General features: G+C 43.1%; 1 protein-coding gene across 2 annotated transcripts in view; it reads left to right on the top strand.

The window, feature by feature from the left end:
* CTDSPL2 (CTD small phosphatase like 2) overlaps window positions 1–20745 on the top strand; it is an 82309-nt gene that overhangs the window by 11331 nt on the left and 50233 nt on the right. For both annotated transcript variants that reach the window (XM_018053825.1, XM_018053824.1), the window contains exon 2: window positions 13576–13785. In XM_018053825.1, the coding sequence (XP_017909314.1) occupies window positions 13600–13785 (186 nt within the window). In that variant the 5' untranslated portion in view covers window positions 13576–13599. The remainder of the gene's footprint in view (window positions 1–13575; window positions 13786–20745) is intronic.

Below are 20745 nucleotides of genomic sequence, written 5' to 3'. Positions count from 1 at the left end.
GGTGGTGTTGGGCGCAGAGGGCATGTTTAGTGCCTTGCCTTTGCCCGACTCCCTGCTCTTGTTCGAGGCTCTTCAAAAGTGGCTGTTGGGGGTTTTTTGGTCTCTTTGTATCTTTTGTCCAGAATTTGCCCCAACTGCTCATGCAGACAGTTATTTTTAGTCCCATACTGTTTCTTTGTAATTTTGTTGCTGGAAGATAGGTTTGTCCAGATGCAAGCTTTGGAGTACTACAGCGAAAGGGTCCTGGGTCCCAGCCTGTCAGAGCCGTCTAGGTCTGGAATTTTTTAGGTTTGAGACTTTCTCTGCAATTTCAGTTTTTTAAAATATGGGTTGATCAGGTTACCTGTGAGCTTTGGTGGTACTTTTTCTTTTTTTTTTTTTAGAGGTTTGAGCGTTTCGTCTAAATTGTTCAATGTGTGGCATAAAGTTGTAGTATATTATTTTTCTGTTAACGGCTGCAAGATGAATAGTAGTGTTCACTAAACTATTCTCAGTATTGATAATTTGTGTGTTCTCTCTTTTTTCCCCCATTCTTGCTATAGGTTTATCAATTTATTGATTTTAAAAAAAACAAACCAACTTTTGGTTTTACTGAGTTTTCTGTTTTTAACTTCATTGATTTTCTGTTGCTTTTTGACAGTGGGTGGTATTTTCTTCTTTTTGAGTGTGTGTTTTACAGTATTTTAATGAATTCTGAATATTATAAATAGGACAGTAAAGACTGACTAGTGTTTATACCTGATAAATGGCATATCCTGTGGCGTAGTCTAGGGGGTCTCATTATGCTCAGTTTTGGCTTTGTTGTTTCATAGGATGCCTCAAGTGCATGGTGGGCTTCAGATTGCTCTAGTGTTACTTTGTGCTTAGGCTGGAAGTGGAGGTATGAGAAAGTGCTCCTCAGCTTTCCCGGTTGACTCCCAGAGCCCTGCTTTCCCTGCGTGCCTGTGGCTCTCTGGAATCGAGGCGCCCCTGCCCTTCCCCAGAGGTCAGTGCAGTCCGCGCCTCCCATGTGCTGGGGTCCGGGAGCCCGTTGTCCTCGTCCAGTCTCAGTCCTGGATAAGCTCTGCACGTCTGGCGTCAGAGCCGGGGGCTTTCAGTGCTGTTGCCGCGGTGTGCCAGGCTGGGCCTTGCATCTTTACACATCTTGTGTGGAAGAACCTGCCTTAGGTGGTCTGAGATCCGGGCCCCAAGGCCTGCCCCCGCAGTCGTGCAGAGGCGTCAGTAGAGGGCTTTGCTTGCGCTCTGCCCCATCCTGGTGATGTCTGGACTGGCGCTCTGGGGCACGGCCCCTGCCCTCCAGGGTTTGTGCTTAGAGAAGGAGGGCCTGGTGGGGCGCCCCGGCCACTCCAGGCCTCCGCTCTCTCCAGCCTCGCGTGCCCACGCGGTGAGCGCCGGCGGTGGTCTGTGGCGGAGGGCCTGTCGGCAGGTCTGGGCTCCTGTGCGCCTGCTGCTCCCGGGAGTGCTAGCCTACACTTCGCGTTCAGTAGTCTGTGTTACCAGTCGAGATGAATTCTGTTTACCTGCTTTGATGACACCACTGTCTCTCTGCTTGCTCTGCCACAGGTAAGCCAGTGCTTACATCCCGTCTCCTAGAAAGGGCTTGTCTCGTCTTTTATCTTTGTTTCGTTGGCCTGCGTCCTCAGCTCTCTGTCTTCAAGAAAAGTTTAATCCTGTAGTTTTTGTCTTACTGGTAGTGGCATTTCCCCCAGCTTTTTCCTTTCCGTAGGCAGAACCCTATTAATGCCTAAAAATGAATCTTTAGGTAAAACTCCAGTTGCTAGTCAGAGGAGCTCTCTTTGCTGGAAGCTGTGGTTCGTAACTGCACGACTTCTTTGCCCTCGAGATGCTCGGGATAACTCCCTTGCCTTCTCTTTGGTTTGAACCAAAGGAAAGGGTTCCAACTAGCTAAACTGGCACAAAAGAAAGAGCTAACTTCTTAACTGGCCCTAGTTTACTTTTTTTTTAACCTAAACGCAGATTCCCCCAAAACTGTCTGGCGGTCAGCACCTCGTCTGTAGTTTCCCTTGTCTTTGCCCAGAACCCCTCTTTCTCTTAACCTGCTCAACCCTTTGTTTGCAGTAAAATCACCCATTGTGGATAACTATGAGAAAAGAGCAGAAGTAACAAACAAAACAGGATAGAGAAAATTGAAAATTTTGATAATTTTCTAATTAATTAAAATTTTTGTTAATGGTAGACTATTTTTACATTGCTGGTTATTTTTACTGAAATTATCTGGAGAGTAACACACTTTTGCCATTGTCTCCATCTTATTTCCTTTCTCTCATAAAATGGAAATAATGAAAAAAGTGAAATGGAAATAATGAGTACTACTTTTTAAAGGACAGCTATTCATTATATATCACTTTAACCTTTTCTGTAGCTGAAGCAGTTACTTTATGTTTGGAAAATTGACGGTTGGGTCTTCCGAAGTCAATCTACCAGAAAACCAACACAGAAGTTTTTACATAGTGCTTTGGTTGTGTGTAATATTTGGTTGGATTATGTTTCTGTATTCAGATAAGCATTGACATTTAAACCTTTATTTTAAAGTATTAAATATGGTTCTGTTATTTTGGGGAGTTGGGGGAAAATATTGCAAATATCTAAACTCCTCAAAATTAGGCCTTAATTGGCAAACTGAAAAAGATTATATAATTTTTAAACTTTGTGTTTAAAACAGGGAAAATTATGGCTAACCAAGTTGCTAGAGTTAAATTCTTAGACATTTATTAAATGAGGGGAGTGACAGTGCATATTTGCAGGATTTGCTCAGTTTAAAAATGATTTTTTGTTTAGAGTTCATTTAATATTTCTTAATATTTGCATTATTGTGCAGTAAACTCTGTCTCTCTCAGCATTCTAGCAGATTCTAGATCACCTTTAGACAGGAGTGCTACCTTAGAGGTTTCTGCTCTGGTTGGGACAGTTGAACCAAAGTTCTTTTCAACCCTAGTATTTCAGATTCTCAAGGAAAAAAAGAGAAAAGGGCCTCCATAGGCATTTTAAAAAATGTGAACTGTTAGTAACCTATGAACAGAATTAAAATGTTTAGTTTTGTTAGTTATGATTATAATTTAAAATAATTTTTACTTTGAATTAGCCAAAATTTTGAAAATTAAAAATAAATTCTGATGTTTATTTAATCAGATTATTTGTATCCTGCTGGTTGAAACCATCTTTCCAAAAAATACTTTGTTATATTTTCCAGGCAAGAGTACTGGAATGGGTTGCCATTCCCTTCTCCAGGGCATCTTCCCGACCCAGGGATCAAACCCGGGTCTCCCCAGTTGTAGGCAGATGCTTTACCATCTGCGCCACCAGGGAAGTCTAGTATTTCTAGAGGTACTACCAAATGTTAACAATTTTAGACCTAATGAATTCCCTTCTAAGAAATTAAGAATCAGATATTTGGACTGAAATTTGTATATAAGGTTATTACATTTGAAGTGATATTAGTGCGTAATTACGAACAGTTTAATTTTCTGACAGGTCAGTGGCCATATAAATTGTAGAACATTTATCTGAATGTTGGAATATTATGTGGCCATTAAAAATTATGTTTTCAGATTTTTCAGAGAATATTAATAGGGAGTTAACAGAATAAAATGGAGGAGGAAATGGCAACCCACTCCAGTATTCTTGTCTGGAAAATTCCATGGACAGAGGAGCCTGGTGGGCTGCAATCCATGGGGTTGCAAAGAGTTGTACACTGCTGAGCTACTGAGCAATAGTATAAAAGGGGAAGAAACAGGTCAGGTCATAACTGTAGTATAACTCTTAACTATTGATTGAAATATTTATATGTTTTAAACAATCAGTAATGCATAGCCAGATTTCAGTCATCTCTGGACTGAGGAATTATGTGAGTTCTTTTCGTATTTTTGTGCTTTTAAAGACTTCTGACAACATATGTTTTAGATAAAAAATATGTCCAGTTGAAAAGGAGGCTATTTTGAACTAGTAAGGGACCAAGGGTGAATTTTGTCTTTCATACACTAAAGAGCAATCCATTCGTCTCCTTGCATTGTTGTGAGCCTGGCATATGATACATATTCACAGCTTCCCCCTCCCCCCCCCCCCAAGTTTGGGCCATATTTTTCCTGTTTTGTTGCACGTCTCATAATTTTTTGTTGAAAACCAGTCCCTTAGATAACATATAGCCACTCTGGATTCAGAATTTTTTCCCTGAGGGTTGGTTGTTTCGGAATTCGCAGAGGCAAAATCTGTGGGCTCCGCCTGCCTTCAGGATATAGCTGCCGATGACTTGCTTAGTTTGTTGTCGTGTTATTTGTTTTGTTTTGTTTCTTTAATTTTGTTTTAATTTTGGAGCTTTGCTAGGGCACACCCTGGTGTCTGCATTGCCTTGTGCTCAGCTAATGACTGAACGAACGCCACGCCTAGACTTCTTGCGCAGCAGTGCTGCTGTTTCTTACCTGTGGGTTCGTGTGGGGCGCACATTCAAAGTGCAGGCCTTTTGCAGGTCTCTCCCAGCTCCTGTTTCCCGCTGGTTCACGTTGAGTCTCCTGTGTTCTTAGATACAGCTGCAGAGTTGGCCGGGAGAGTGTGGGAGCTTGTGCCTCTGTAGTTGCTGCTGTGTGTGTGCTGCCTCCGCCAGGAATGTTGTCCCAACAGCCCCAGAGCTCAGGGATGGGGAAGTCTCGGCCCTCCTAGTTCTGCCACAGAAATTGTCACGTAGACCAGGGTTGTCACTTACACTGGTGATGCCCCAGAATGTGGTCATTGTCCAGCTGCTCTCAATCGTGTGAGCCCGTTTTTATGGTAGCCTCAGAGCTGCCAGCCATCTCAGCCTGCCAGACCTGGGTGCCTGCAGATGGGTGTACAACGGAGCAGCCCCGAACAAGAATGATGCAGGCTCTCAGTGTTTTGTTTGTTTTCAGATGCTTCAGTGTTTTTGCTAACAGCTGAACGTTTTCTTAAGCACGCTCAGATTGTTGTTTGCCTTTGGTTGATTTCCATAGTGCTGATATGGTATGAACCGTGTGATATGACATGAACAGTGTGAAAAGGCGAAAAGAAAGCACAGTGAAAGATGAACTCCCCAGGTCTACTGCTGTGTGAAAGAATCCCTTAGAAGGCATGGAGTAGCCATCATAATCAACAGAAGAGTCCGAAATACAGTACTTGGATACAATCTCAAAAACGACAGAATGATGTCTGTTCGTTTCCAAGGCAAACCATTCAATATCACGATAATCCAAGTCTATGCCCTGGCAGTAATGATGAAGAAGCTGAAGTTGAACGGTTTTATGAAGACCTACAAGACCTTCTAGAACTAACACCCAAAAAAAGATGTCTGTTTCATTATAGGGGACTGGAATGCAAAGGTAGGAAATCAAGAAACACCTGGAGTAACAGGCAAATTTGGCCTTGGAATGCGGAATGAAGCAGGGCAAAGGCTAATAGAGTTTTGCCAAGAGAATGCACTGGTCATAGCAAACACCCTCTTCCAACAACACAAGAGAAGACTCTACACATGGACATCACCAGATGGTCAACACCGAAATCAGACTGATTATATTCTTTGAAGCCAAAGATGGAGAAGCTCTATACAGTCAGCAAAAAGAAGACCGGGAGCTGACTGTGGCTCAGATCATGAACTCCTTATTGCCAAATTCAGGCTTTAATTGAAGAAAAGTAGGGAAAACCACTAGACCGTTCAGGTATGACCTGGATCAGATCCTTTATGATTATACAGTGGAAGTGAGAAATGGATTTAAGGGACTAGATCTGATAGACAAGAGTGTCTGATGAACTATGGACGGAGGTTTGTGACATTGTACAGGAGACACAGGGATCAAGGGCAAAGAAATGCAAAACCCAAATGGCTCTCTGAGGAGGCCTTACAAATAGCTGTGAAAAGAAGAGAAGCGAAAAGCAAAAGAGAAAAGGAAGGATGCGCTCATCTGAATGCAGAGTTCCAAAGAATAGCAAGGAGAGATAAGAAAGCCTTCCTCAGCGATCAACGCAAAGAAATAGAGGAAAACAACAGAATGGGAAAGACTAGAGATCTCCTCAAGCAAGTTAGAGATACCAAGGGAACATTTCATGCAAAGATGGGCTCGATAAAGGACAGAAATGGTATGGACCTAACGGAGGCAGAAGATATTAAGAAGAGGTGGCAAGAATACACAGAAGAACTGTACAAAAAAGATGTTCATGACCAAGATAATCACGATGGTGTGATCACTCACCTAGAGCCAGACATCCTGGAATGTGAAGTCAAGTGAGCCTTAGGAAGCATCACTACGAACAAAGCTAGAGGAGGTGATGGAATTCCAGTTGAGCTGTTTCAAATCCTGAAAGATGATGCTGTGAAAGTGCTGCACTCTATATGCCAGCAAATTTGGAAAACTCAGCAGTGGCCACAGGACTGGAAAAGGTCAGTTTTCATTCCAATCCCAAAGAAAGGCAATGCCAAAGAATGCTCAAACTACCGCACAATTGCACTCATCTCACACGCTAGTAAAGTGATGCTCAAAATTCTCCAAGCCAGACTTCAGCAATATATGAACTGTGAACTCCCTTATGTTCAAGCTGGTTTTAGAAAAGGCAGAGGAACCAGAGATCAAATTGCCAACATCCGCTGGATCATGGAAAAAGCAAGAGAGTTCCAGGAAAACATCTATTTCTGCTTTATTGACTATGCCAAAGCCTTTGACTATGTGGATCACAATAAACTGTGGAAAATTCTGAAAGAGATGGGAATACCAGACCACCTGACCTGCCTCTTGAGAAATCTGTATGCAGGTCAGGAAGCACCAGTTAGAACTGGACATGGAACAACAGACTGGTTCCAAGTAGGAAAAGGAGTACGTCAAGGCTGTATATTGTTACCCTGCTTATTTAACTTCTATGCAGAATACATCATGAGAAACGCTGGGCTGGAAGAAGCTTGAATCAAGATTGCCGGGAGAAATCTCAATAAGCTCAGATATGCAGATGACACCACCCTTATGGCAGAAAGTGAGAAGACCTAAAGAGCCTCTTGATGAAGGTGAAAGAGGAGAGTGAGAAAGTTGGCTTAAAGCTCAACATTCAGAAAATGAAGATCATGGCATCTGGTTCCATCACTTCATGGGAAATAGATGGGGAGACAGTGGAAACAGTGTCAGACTTTATTTTTTTCTTGGCTCCAGAATCACTGCAGATGGTGACTGCAGCCATGAAATTAAAAGACGGTTACTCCTTGGAAGGAAAATCATGACCAACCTGGACAGCATATTCAAAAGCAGAGACATTACTTTGCCAACAAAGTTCCGTCTAGTCAAGGCTATGGTTTTTCCTGTGGTTATGTATGGATGTGAGAGTTGGACTGTGAAGAAAGCTGAGCACCAAAGAATTGATGCTTTTAAACTGTAGTGTTGGAGAAGACTCTTGAGAGTCCCTTGGACTGCAAGGAGATCCAGCCAGTCCATTCTGAAGGAGATCAGTCCTGGGTGTTCATTGGAATTGAATGTTGAAGCTAAAACTCCAATACTTTGGCCACCTGATGCAAAGAACTGACTCATTGGAAAAGACCCTGATGCTGGGAAAGATTGAAGGCAGGAGGAAAAGAGGATGACAGAGGATGAGATGGTTGGATGGCATCACCGACTCAATGGACATGAGTTTGAGTGAATTGTGGGAGTTGGTGATGGACAGGGAGGCCTGGCGTGCTGTGGTCCACGTGGTCGCAGAGGGTCGGACCCGACTGAGCGACTGAGCTGAGCTGATGAGGTGGCCTTTGTCGTCTGTCCAGGGGCACTGCTGGTTTTTGAGGGCAGGGTCTGTTGGCATCCTCGCTGGCCGTGGTCAGGCTCTGAGGGGCTGCGTCCTGGTCTCCGTCCTGCGTCCCTGTTGCTTTGCTCCATGCTGTGCCTTGCCTCTCAGGAGCCTGGTAGATGACAGACGTGGGCTTAGAAACCGAAATACCAACCAACTAATCTCACAGCAGTCTCAGGAGCAGTACCAGTACTGGAAGGTTTGAAGATAATATGCATGGTTACCGAAACAGTGTATAATTCTTTTTTTGGCAGTGCTCTCCCCACCCTTCCCTACTCCCTTTCTTGCTTCCTTGGCCGTGCCGGGTGGCATGTGGGAGCCTGCTTTCCCTACCAGGGGCATCGCTTCGGTGCCCCTGGCAGTGGAAGCGTGGAGTCCTGCCCACCGGGAAGTCTCTGCCTCGCTCTAAATGGCCGAGTGAAGCTGCATGTCCGTTGTCAGAGGATATGGCTGTCATGCGCTCGATGGCTGTCCGTAGCTGGGTGCTTCATGTGTGACAGTCACCATTGGTTCTAAAGGAATACCTGCAGTCAATTTGGTTTTCTGAAGTGCTCATTTAAGTTTTCAGGAGAGATTCCCTGAGCACAGTACCCACCGAATTCTTACATTTCAGTAATAGTTTGTCCAGAGCTGTTATTTTTGCGAGTTATTTTTGTTGGATATAAAACCTTTGGTTTGTATGTTCTTCCCTTGATTATTTTATTTTAAATATATTATTCCCGTTTCCATCTGGCATGAAGCATTGTTACTGAAAAATTTAGGATAGTCTAATTCTGTTACAAAGTCACTTAGCGACTGTCTGCAGACTGCTGCCCGTGGACTGACTGGCTGCTTCTAAACACTGGTTCGTTTGCTTTGTACACAGCTGTATCCATTCATTTCCACGTCGGCTTAGGCTGCCTTTGCTGTACGGTGCCAGAGAGGGTACAGAACCAAGAGAGCATGGTGGCCGGCAGTGACGTCTGAGTTTCGTTTTAAAGGAACGATTCTCAATTTAAGATAGGTTCATTCGTAGATATTTTTGAAAATATTAAAAAAAAATTTAAATACAAACAACTTTCTTTATGGAAAATTCCCCTATGCATTTGCTATATGGGAATTTTCCTTTTCTAGGGAGTGATATGCTGAAGAACAAAGAAATTAAAACAAAGTTTGTACACTGTGCATAGAGTTTTTAAGTAATACATGCCTTGAGTAAATCCCTGTAGAAGTTCACATCGACTCTTCAGGGAAAAACGCAACATTTATTTCATTTGCGGATGGCAGCTCAGAAACTGAGCCCCGTTCGGTGATGAAAAGCCAGTGGCCGTCCGGAAAGGCAGTGCCGCGCTCTCCGGTGAAGCCTTCGCGTCTGGCTTTCGGTTGGAATGGATCCTGCGTGTGCGCCTGTGCGCACTTCCTGTATGCTAGGAAAGGGAGGCGCCCTGACGCTTCCCTGCGGACGTTGTGTTGGGCTATTAAAGACATCGCTTCTTCAGCTTCCTGATTTGTCTGTAAGACCTTACTCTTTGCCAAGAATTTCTGCACCTTCAGGAGTTCAGCGTGCCTGACGGGTCGGACCTCTCTGGGACTGCACTCACTGCTGTGGGTAGTTGCATGTCCTCTGTACTTTACAGCCTTTTCTAAGTCCATTTTCATTTTGAGCATCAAGATGAATGTATTCATTATACAGGGGAAAAAATAGTTAAGGGGCTATAGTTTAGTGATGGTTGAAGTAGGATTAGAAGTAACATCTCTTAATTCTTGGTGTAGTAGTTTCCATTCTATTCTCAGTCATCTCTAACAGATTCTAATTCAGGGAATGTTCTCAACTACTGAGTCTTGGGACAACGTTGCCCGTCATTAATTTTCTCATCAGTAAAATGAGAGAGTTCAGATTGATGCCTTCCTATTTTCTTTCTGATGAGAACTTTTTCCTTTATATATTTTTCTGAGTCGCAGTAGATTTAGAGTTTCAGGTACACAGCTAGGTGATTCAGTTATACATATACATATATATTATTTTGAAATTATTTTCCATTATAGGTTATTCTAAGATTCGTCCTCTAGACATGCAGTCTCTAATATGATAGCCACTAAGCACAGGTGGCTATTTAAAATTAAATTAATTTAAAAAAATTAATAAAAATTAAGTGAAATTAAAAATTCAGTTCCTCAGTCATGCTAGTTACAGGTTAAGTGCTTGGTTTTCACCCGGGTCTAGTGGCTGCCGTATGGGACAGTGCAGACACAGAGTATTTCCATCATTGCAGAAAGTTCTGTTGGATAATGCTGTGTCTGGATGTTTTCCCTTTGGGTTTGATGCTGAAACAGTGGTAGCCATCTGAAAACCACTGAAAGGGGCTAGGAAATGCAAGTGCAAATAGAGATAACCTGAGATTTTGAAAGGTTGGCTTCCTGATGGCTCAGTTCCTGGGTCAGGAAGATCTGCTGGAGAAGGGATAGGCTACCCACTCCTTGGGCTTCCCTTGTGGATCAGCTGGTAAAGAATCCGCCTGCAGTGCAGGAGACCTGGGTTCAGTCTCTGGGTCGGGAAGATCCCATGGAGAAGGGAACGGGTACCCCCTCCAGTATCCTGGCCTGGAGACTTCCGTGGACTGTATAGTCCATTGGGTCGCAAAGAGTCGGACACGACTGAGCGGCTCTCACTCCTCCTCGCGAGGTGCTGACTGTGGCCCCCTGTGCTGCACAATAAACCTCTGCTGCTTGGCGCATGCCTGCTCTCTAGGCTAGAGGCTTAGCATTCTGCTCAGACTGAGTCAGACAAGTGGAGCCAGAACGCCATAAAGGCTGTAGTTACGCGAGAATTGGTAAGTTTCTAAAATACGTGTGTTGTATATATTATTTATATATATCTGTACAAAGCTTTTCTACTACGCTTGATAAAGGTTGAGAAAGAACGTAAAAAAAAGATGGAAAAATTGGAAAACATGAACTTAAGTGAAATGGGAACACTGAACATGAAATAGGGAAAGGGAAGCAAGCTGGACAGGAGACCGTCATGTAGTCCAGCTGCTTTTAAATATGACTGCTCGTTAGAAACATGTCTGGAGCCCTGGATAAAAAATCGATACTTGAACATTTGTGTTTTTCAAAAAATGTCAAGATAATTCTGATATGCGTCTGGATTTTAAAAGTGGCTGCAGGCGTCCCTATCGCGTCGTGAGTGGTCTGTGTGGCGCAGAGCTCTGCAGTCCTGTTGGCCAGTCGCGATGCAGTGGCCGTACCTGAGCAAGGGCTGCCTGGTCGCAGTAGGGAAGGGCACTTGTCAGTTTTCAGAACCAACAGCCTGACAAAAAATAAGAAGGAAGTACAGCTGCAAGCCGTCATGGGAACATGATTAGCAGTGTAGAATAATCGCAAACAGTGAGGGGTGTCAAGCAGAGCGGCGTGGTAAGTGGAAGAGCATGCGTGCATGTGTTTTCATCTGCCCGGCCAGCCTCTGTCGTTTGGTTGGTCATTTGATCCTGTTACCATTTTCTTAATTGTTTTGGGTTTATTTTCTGTAGCTGGGTCTTTTCGTTCTCCTGTTTCCTGTCTAGAGAAGTTCCTTTAGCATTTGCTGTAAAGGTGGTTTGGTGGTGCTGAATTTGAATTCTCTTAGCTTTTGCTTGGCTGGAAAGCTTTTGGTTTCTCCACATCAAATCGGAGTCTTGCTAGGTAGAGCGTTCTTGGCTGTGGGTTCTTCCCTTTCGTTGCTTTACATGTATCATGCCGTTCCCTTCTGGCTTGTAGAGCTTCTGGTGAGAAATCGGCTGATAGCCTGATGGGAGTTCCCTTGTGTTACTTGTCATTTTTCCATTGTTACTTTTAATATTTTCTCTCTGTCTTTAACGTGTGTCAGTTTGCTTACTATGCGTCTTGGTGTGTCTCTTCTTGGGTCTATCCTGCCTGGGACTCTCTGTGCTTCCTGAACTTGGTTGACTGTTTCCTTTCCCAAGTCAGGGAAGTTTTTAGTCAGTGTCTCTGCAGGTGTTTTCTCAGGTCCTCTCTCTCTGTCCTCTCCTTCTGGGACCCCTGTAACGTGAATGGTGTTGTGTTCCGCGTTGTTCTAGAGGTCTGTTAGGCTGTCTCCCTTTCTCTCCATTCTTTTCTGTGTTACGTTTCGTGACAGTGGCGTCCGCTGTCCCGTCCTGCAGGTCATCTGTCTGTCCTGCCTCGGTCATCTGTCTCTTCAGTGCACTGTGCGCCTCGGCTCTTTAGTTCTCGCGGGTCTTTGGTTTTCCCAGGATCCTGGATCATCTTCACTATGATGATTCTGAATTCTTTTTCTGGAAAGTTGCTTATCTCTACTTCATTTAGTTGTTTTTTTTTCTGGGGTTTTATCTTGTCCCTTCATATGGGACATAACTTTCTGCTTTTTCTTCCTAATTAATTTTCGATAATGTGGTTTCTGTTTGAGCCACTGTGGGACTGTGGTTCTTACTTCTTCTGATGGAGGAGGTGCAGAGGTAGGAACTGGTAGTGGGAAAAACTGGGTCTTGCTCTGGTGGGCAGGGCCTTGCTCAGTAAAACTTTAACCCAGTTCTCTGCTGATGGGTGAGGTTCCACTCCCTCCCTGGTAGTCGTTTGGCCCTGGGTTCTACAGGCTCCGTGGTAGGGTCAATGGCGACTTCTAAGAGAGACTTCCAAGAGGGTTTACGCTGAGGGGGCCTGCCCCACCTGCAGCCACCAGCACCCCCTCTCTGTGCTGAGCCCCTGCCGACCCCCACCCCCACAGGAGGCTCTCCAACGCCAGTTGGTGTCTCTGCTCAGCCTCCTATGGGTTCACTGCTCCTTTCCTCTGGGTCTTGGTGTGCGCGAGAGTGTTTATGCCCTCTAAGACTGCAGTTTCTGTCTCCCCTAGTCTGTGGAAGTCCTGTAAACAAATCCCGCTGGCCTGCAAGGCCAGGTTCCCCGGGGATTCCCAGTCCCTCTGTCGGACCCCCAGGCTTGGGGAGCCTGGCGCGGGGTTCCCGACCTGTGCGACAGTGGGGGAGCTTCTCTGGCGTCATGCTCCGGTTTGTGGGCCGCCAGCCGGTGGGCGTGGGGCTTGATCTCACTGCGGCTGTGCCCCTCCCACCGTCTCGCTGAGGCGCCGTCTCTGCCTTTGGGTGCGGGCCGTCCATTTCTGTGGGCTCCAGCGCCCTCCTGCCCTTGGTGGCTCAGCGGCCAGTTGGAGTTTTGGTGCTCTTGCAGAAGATGAGCACCATCCTTCTACTCGGGCAGCTTGAGCCAGATGAGTTTGGTGTCTAAAGGGTCGTTACATATGGTGAGATCAAATCCTGTAAAATGATGGACTCAGTCTCGTCACACTTGTGTACCTGTCAATTATTAGAATTGTGTTCTTGGAACTAATTCATTCAATGACTTAAGGGTGTTTTCCACTACACTGTGATCTCCAGAGGGTAAAAACCTTCTCTCGCTCGTTTTACCAGGTACTTACTTGGCCAATAAATACTTGTTGAATGAGTGATTAAATGAATGGTGATGTCAGCAAGGTTGGAGGCGATGTAGCATTCTGAAAGGAACGTGCGCGTCCTGTTAGATCACAGGGTTAGTGTCTCAGAAGCTGTGGGAAGGCTATTTGGAAGAATGTAATAAAATTCAAAGCGCTATGCCTTTCAATTAAAAAGTTAGTTTCTTGGGAATTCGCTGGGGGTCTAGAGGTTAGGACTCTGCACTGTCACTGCTGAGGGCCTGGTTTTGATCCCCATCAGGGAAACTAAGATTCCACAAACCTAGGTAAACGGGGCACCTTTGGGTACGCTAGGCTTAATTTTAATAACCTGTATTATTTTTCTTTTATAGTTTTACATGTGACACCCATAAAAGATGAGGCTGAGAACACGGAAAGCTTCTCAGCAATCAAATCAAATCCAAACGCAGCGCACTGCCAGAGCCAAGAGGAAACACTCGGAAGTTGACGACAGCCTGCCTTCAGGAGGGGAGAAGCCGCCGAAGACTGAGACCGGCCTGCTGTCTTCAATCAAAAAGTTTATTAAAGGAAGCACACCCAAAGTAATGGCTGCACCTGCTAAGTATACCTCTGAGAAGGGCACTCAGCTTGTGTGCTTGAAGCTTATGAAGAGGAGAGGTCTAATATTGCTAGAGCCCCATTTAACGGAGTGTGTCTACATTTTGGTGTTGAGTAGTTACGTGTGAAATATTTAATGGTCGGTCAAGAAAACAGTATTCCACTTAACTGATTCAGTTAGCCTTCTGTTTTCTCAGCTTAGTATTAAGGGAAGTAAAAGAAATGTTTCTTAGTCATTTGAGTTCTTTCTTTTCTTTTTTTTAAATTCATTTCAAACATAAGTTAAAGTTTCTTGTTAATATTGATACATTATGTAATTAGGAAGATGATTTATCTGTCTGAATTCTAACCCTTGTACAATGAAAACGTTTTATTCATTGAAGGGAGCGCAGAGTTACTAAAGAAAGAATGGGGAGTTCCCTGCAGGTCCATGGTTAAGACTTGGCACTTGCCCTGCCGTGGGCCTGGGTTCAGTTTCCGGTGAGGGAACTAAGACCCCACTGGGCGCGTGGTGAAAGAGAGAGAGAAAGGGCACTACCCAGGGGGCTGAGCTCTGGGTTCACGCTTCACAGTCCGGACCAGCTTGAATTCCGAGAAAAGCCGTTTTCCCCTCTTAGCCTCAAGAAGACAGTGAGATGGGACTGATGCGGGCTGCCCGGGCTACCGTAGAGCTGCCTTCAGATTAGATGGCAAACAGGTGGAAAAGCAGTTTGAGAAGTTTTAATGCACTCTGTAAATAATAGTGTTATTATTCATTGTATGTTGATTTTATTATCACTATTGACTATAGTTGTGTTCTTACTTTGGATTATTATATATGAAAAGTTTCTTATAGTGTAAATTTGTCACTTTGGTAAGTAGAAAAGTAAAATGTTATTTTTTCATAGTGATAGATTTCCTTTGCTAATTTTAAGTATAATTTTTAAAGTTTCTTTGAGTTAATTTACATAGACCTATAAGTATTCTAGTATTATTGTGTAAAAAAAGACGAAATTCCTTCCAGAAACAAGAATGCCTGAGTCTTTAAACTCCCGTTGGGTTGTCCTTAGTCCTCTGATGAGAACATCACTGTGTCGAGTTGGTTCCTGAGCAACCCTAACTACTGGGAAGCCCTTCTTCGCCCTGAAGACAGTGCGCCTGCCTCTCCTTCCCCACGTGTTCTTTCTCCCCTTGTGCAAGTCCAAGCACTCGGTCGCTGTCCTGGCTAAATAGTGCTAGTCTTCATTATGTGGCAGTGTGCGACAATAGGTTAGCATCTTGGTCAGCTGCTTCTTGGTTACCTTGTTCCTGAAAGGTAACAACCAGAAATGGAAATAGGTTTGTTGGGTTTTCCTGTGTCTTCTGACTTCTGCTCATTCGTGCTTGCTTGCTTGCTTTTCATTTAGTAGTTTTCGCTCTTCTTTGGTGGTCAGCAGATTTTTCCCATGTCAGTTAAAACACTCAGGGTTGGCAGTTATTTTTTTTAAGCCAAAAACTAAAATTTTGTTATTAATGCCTATCCATTAGTGGATGGGGCCAATAAAAACCTGTTTGCAAGCTAATTTCTTATTCATTAATTAATTTTTTTGAGCAAGGTTTTCACCACAACTACAAATTCATTTAATTCATCCCAGATTTTATTATTATATTCAGTAAGATTTTTGTGATAAATTAGTATTTGAATGCCTTACTGAAATCAGAGTATACTGTTTCTTTTCCCATCTACTATACTTTTGTTAGAAGTAAATTAAAAGATTATTTTGTCATTTAACTGCTAATGAGGTTATGCTGTTGTGTTGTTTATTTGCTAAGTTGTATTGGCTCTTTGCAACCCCATGGACTATAGCCCACCAGACTCCTCTGCCCATGGGATTTCCTGGGCAAGAGTCCTGGAGTGGGATTTCCTGGGCAAGAGTCCTGGAGTGGGATTTCCTGGGCAAGAGTCCTGGAGTGGGATTTCCTGGGCAAGAGTACTGGAGTGGGATTTCCTGGGCAAGAGTACTGGAGTGGGATTTCCTGGGCAAGAGTACTGGAGTGGGATTTCCTGGGCAAGAGTACTGGAGTGGGATTTCCTGGCAAGAGTCCTGGAGTGGCTGCCGTTTCCTTCTCCCTGGGATCATCCCGACCCAGGGGCAGAACCTGCATCTCTCGCATTGGCCGGCAGATTTTCTGCCAGTGAACCACCTGGGAAATTTGTACTGGCTTCTAATTATTCATTCTTTCTTATCTAAATTGTTATTGAACCATCTTCTTAATAATGCATTATTCTTAATATGCTTTACTGTGTATTTATGTTAATAGTGAACTAATAACACCTCTTAAATGAACAATATATGTTTATTAAATTATCTAAGTATTCTAATGACTTTTATATCAAGTTAGGGCTAGAATACAGATTAAAACTTATTAGCAAAATGTTAATAAAAATGGATCAGTGATACTAAACTGGCAAGAATACTGGCAGTCGTCGGAGCTAGAAGTTCAGTTCAGTTCAGTTGCTCAGTCGTGTCCGACTCTTCATGACCCCACGGACTGTAGCACGCCAGGCCTCCCTGTCCATCACCAACTTCCGGAATTTACCCAAACCCATGTCCATTGAGTCGGTGATGCCATCCAGCCGTCTCATACTCTGTCATTCCCGTCTCCTCCTGCACCCAATCCCTCCCAGCATCAGGGTCTTTTCCAGTGAGTCAACTCTTCCCATGAGATGGCCAAAGTACTGGAGTTTCAGCTTTAGTATCAGTCCTTCCAATGAACACCCAGGACTGATCTCCTTCAGAATGGACTGTTTGGATGTCCTTGCAGTCCAAGGGACTCTCAAGAGTCTTCTCCAACACCACAGTTCAAAACCATCAATTCTTTGGTGCTCAGCTTTCTTTATAGCCCAACTCTCACATCCATACATGACCACTGGAAAAACTATAGCCTTGGCTAGACGGACCTTTGTTGGCAAAGTAATGTCTCTGCTTTTGAATATGCTATCTAGGTTGGTCATAACTTTCCTTCTAAGGAGTAAGCGTCTTTTAATTTCATGGCTGCAGTCACCATCTGCAGTGATTTTAGAGCCCCCAGAAATAAAATCAGCCATTGTTTCCACTGTTTCCCCATCTGTTTGCCATGAAGTGCTGGGCCTGGTTGCCATGATCTTCGTTTTCTGAATGTTGAGCTTTAAGCCAACTTTTTCACTCTCCTCTTTCACTTTCATCAAGAGGCTTTTTAGTTCCTCTTCACTTTCTGCCATAAGGGTGGTGTCATCTGCATATCTGAGGTGATTGATATTTCTCCCAGCAATCTTGATTCCAGCTTGTGCTTCCTCCAGCCCAGTGTTTCTCATGATGTACTCTGCATAGAAGTTAAATAAGCAGGGTGACAATATACAGCCTTGATGTACTCCTTTTCCTATTTGGAATTAGTGTGTTGCTCCATGTCTAGAAATCAGAACAGTAAAGAAGAGCAGAAAGTCTGGCTGATACGCAGAGACCAAGCTTCGAAAAGCCAGAGTCGTGAGCCAGGCGCGAGATGATGTCAGGCGCCTGGGAGGGGGACGCTCAGAAGGGAAGGCAAGGCCGGGCCATGACGTCCAGTTTCACCATTAATTTTAAAAGGTCACAAGAAGAGAAAGCAAAGGAACCAAAGAAGCCAGTGGCTGCATAAGAAATTTTCTAACTAACTTGGATTTAGAAAGGACCCTTGTAGAAGTAAGAGAAGTACTCTGTCACTGAAGACAGAGGATGATGAGTCATGAAAGAATACGAGGGTGCAGGCTTTCCCCAGACAGAGTAAGCTTCAACTTTGAGCTGATGATAGAATATGAATAAATGACCAAGCCAGTAGCATAGAAAGACTCAATTCTTTCTTTCTTTCATCAAGAAAATTTTCAGTCCTTACATAAGGTAGGTGATGCTATGAAGATACCATCTGACCGCTTTGAGACAGAGTGGAATTGTACCTGGGTTAGATCCCAGCCTGTCCCTCGTTGGAGAGGCAGTCGTGCCTAGTAGGCAAGGGTGCAGGCTCTGAGACCAGGCGCATCAGTTTCAGCTGCAGGGTTGCTGCTGACAGCTGTGTAGCCCTGGCCAAGTTGCTTGCCTCTCCTGCGCCTCAGTGTCCTCACCGGTGACGTAGAGATGGTAGTAGCAGCGCCATGTGGTGTGAAAGCGGGAGCATTTGTAAGGAGGTGTTTTCTGAAAGCTCCAATGACAGGGCACGCAGGAGTGCCCAGCGGCTGCTCACTGGCCGTGGCACTCGCTTTAGTCTCTCTTAGCTTGGACCAGCTCTTTATTGTGACCACTGTTGTCATAATTAACATTGTAAGGCGACTGTTCACTGGCCGTGGCACTCGCTTTAGTCTCTCTTAGCTTGGACCAGCTCTTTATTGTGACCACTGTTGTCATAATTAACATTGTAAGGCGACTGTTCACTGGCCGTGGCACTCGCTTTAGTCTCTCTTAGCTTGGACCAGCTCTTTATTGTGACCACTGTTGTCATAATTAACATTGTAAGTTATCTAAATTCACTGAGCCTAAGTTTTTTAACTTTTTAATCTATAAAATACCAAATGAAGGTTATAAAGTACCTGATACTCTAATAAACACTAGCTGCCAACCCCTATCCAAATTCTGAAAAAGACACCACCACTGTATTTAAGATACTGAGATAAAAGATACATTTTAAATACTATTTTAGATCCCTTATTCTCATGTCAGTTTTAGAATTAGCTTGTCTTTCTCCAAAGAAAACCTACTGGGATTATAATACTATATCACATGTATATATCATTTGGTGAGACTGTACATCTTAACTGTATTGAGCCTGCCAGTTCATGATCATGATATATCTCTGTGTTAATATAAGTGTTTTTAATTTTTTTGCACTTATCTGAAGGTATTACACATACTAATTAGTTCTGTTCTTAGGTATTTGATGTTTTATGGTGCTGTATTAAATGATATGATACATTTAAAGTTTTTGCTTTGTTCGTTGCTAATATATACAAATATAATTAATTTTTCTGTGCTGACTGGGGTACTATGGGAAATCCCTAGGTTTACTTAATCATTCCAGTCTTTAAGATTTCATAGGGTTCTATACACATATAATCATATCATATACCAGATACGGCTTCCTTTTCTGATTTCTAGACCTTTTATTTCTTTTTCTTCATCATTGCATTGGTGAGGGCCTCTAGGACATTGAGTCGGAGTGGCAAAAGCAAACTTTGTCTTGTCACTGGTCTTGGGGGAACAGAGTCTGTTTACATTAGTATGATGCTAGCCTAATGTCTGCCATAGTTGTCTTCTGGCAGCTTGAGAAAGTTCCCTTCTGTTCCTAGTTCGCTGTAAGGTTTTATTCTGCTGGATTTTGCCAAAGACTTTGCTGCATCTAATGAGGTGTTCTTCAGATATTCCTCTTTTAATGTGGAGTAGAGCATAAATTTTTTTAGCTGAAAATTAAACTTGTATGGCTGGATACGATTTGCTGCTGTGTGTTGTTGTTGTTGTTCTTAAAGATTTTCTGTGTCTTGCTTATGAGGGTTTGGTCTGTAGTTTTGATTTGTGATACTTTTGAGATTTTGGGATCAGAGTTACGCCGGCGTCAGAGTTAGTTACGCCGGCATTTTGACGCAAGAACTGCCCCTCTGCTTCTCTGTCCCTGAAAGAGCTTGTAGTGACAAAGTATTATCTCAGCCTTAAATTATTAGGAGAATTTAGTGGTGAATTCTGGAGAGGGATTTTTGGAATGTGACTGGGATTTCTTTGTGTGATAGCTTTTTACTATAAATTTGAGCTTTTCTCTTTCGGTTTGAATTTTGGTCATACGTATTTTTCAAGGAATTTGTCTGTTCATTGAAGTTGTCAGTTATTAGATGTAAAGTCTTGGCAGTGTTTCTCTACTAACTAATAAACTCTGTAGGTCTATAATGATGTTCTTTTCCCTCCTGATGTGAACAATTTATTTTTGTTTTGATCCCTTTGCAGCTGGAGCTTCTTCAGTTTTATTACTTTTTCAAAGAACCAACGTCTGTCTTTGTATATTTTCTCGTTTCTTTCCACTGTCTATTTGATTTCTACTTGTTATTTTTAATATTTTCTTCTACTTTATGTTTGGTTTCCTCTTACTTTTCCAGCTTATACAAGCGAGAACTTAGATTAGGAATTAGTGAACTGTTTATGTAAATATTTCAGATAAGTAACGTTCAAGTCTTTACTACTCGACGCTCCCACTGCAGATGATGCGTAAAGGAGTGAGCACGGCTTTGGCTCTTGGTGCTTGATTTTCATGTAATTGTCATAAAATAGTGTCATTCGTTTCATCCCCACCTCCCCCACCACCGTATTAAAATCTAGAAACTGCTTTTGGTTTGCTGGTCATACGGAAGCAGTGTGTTAGACTTGGCGTTTGTACTGTAGTTTCCCAGCCCCTTGCTTAGGTCAGTCATACTACACTTCAGGTTTTTTCTAATTCACATATTTAAAGCTGTGCGTTTCAAAGTACTCCTTTCCCATACATTCTGACTGTATTTTTATTGCCTTTTGGTCTATGGATTATTTAGAAATATGTTATTTAATTGCCAGATCAGATATTTGGGCATTTATTAGATATCTTTTAATTGCTTATTTCTAATTTAATATTATTGTGACCCAAGAACATATACTGTGTGACTTCACTTCTTTGGTGTCTTTTGATATTTTTTAACATATGGACTATTTTGGTAAATGTCCCATGTGTTTGAAAAAAATATGTACATTCTGGAATTGATCAGTACAGTTCTGTAAATATCAGTTAATCAGATAGTTTGATAATCAAATACTCTGTGTCTTCTTTTAAATCTCTATCTCTTAATTATGAACTCGTCTCCTTTCAGTTCTGTCAGCTTCTGCTGCGTATGTTTTGAAGCCCTCTTGTTAGGGGCATACACGTTTGTGATTGTTGGGTATAAGTTATTACCACTGTGAAATGTCTCT

The sequence above is a fragment of the Capra hircus genome, chromosome 10, assembly GCF_001704415.2.
Source record: "Capra hircus breed San Clemente chromosome 10, ASM170441v1, whole genome shotgun sequence".
NCBI classification, from domain to species: Eukaryota; Metazoa; Chordata; class Mammalia; order Artiodactyla; family Bovidae; genus Capra; species Capra hircus.
This window is presented reverse-complemented; position numbering and strand designations above follow the sequence as displayed.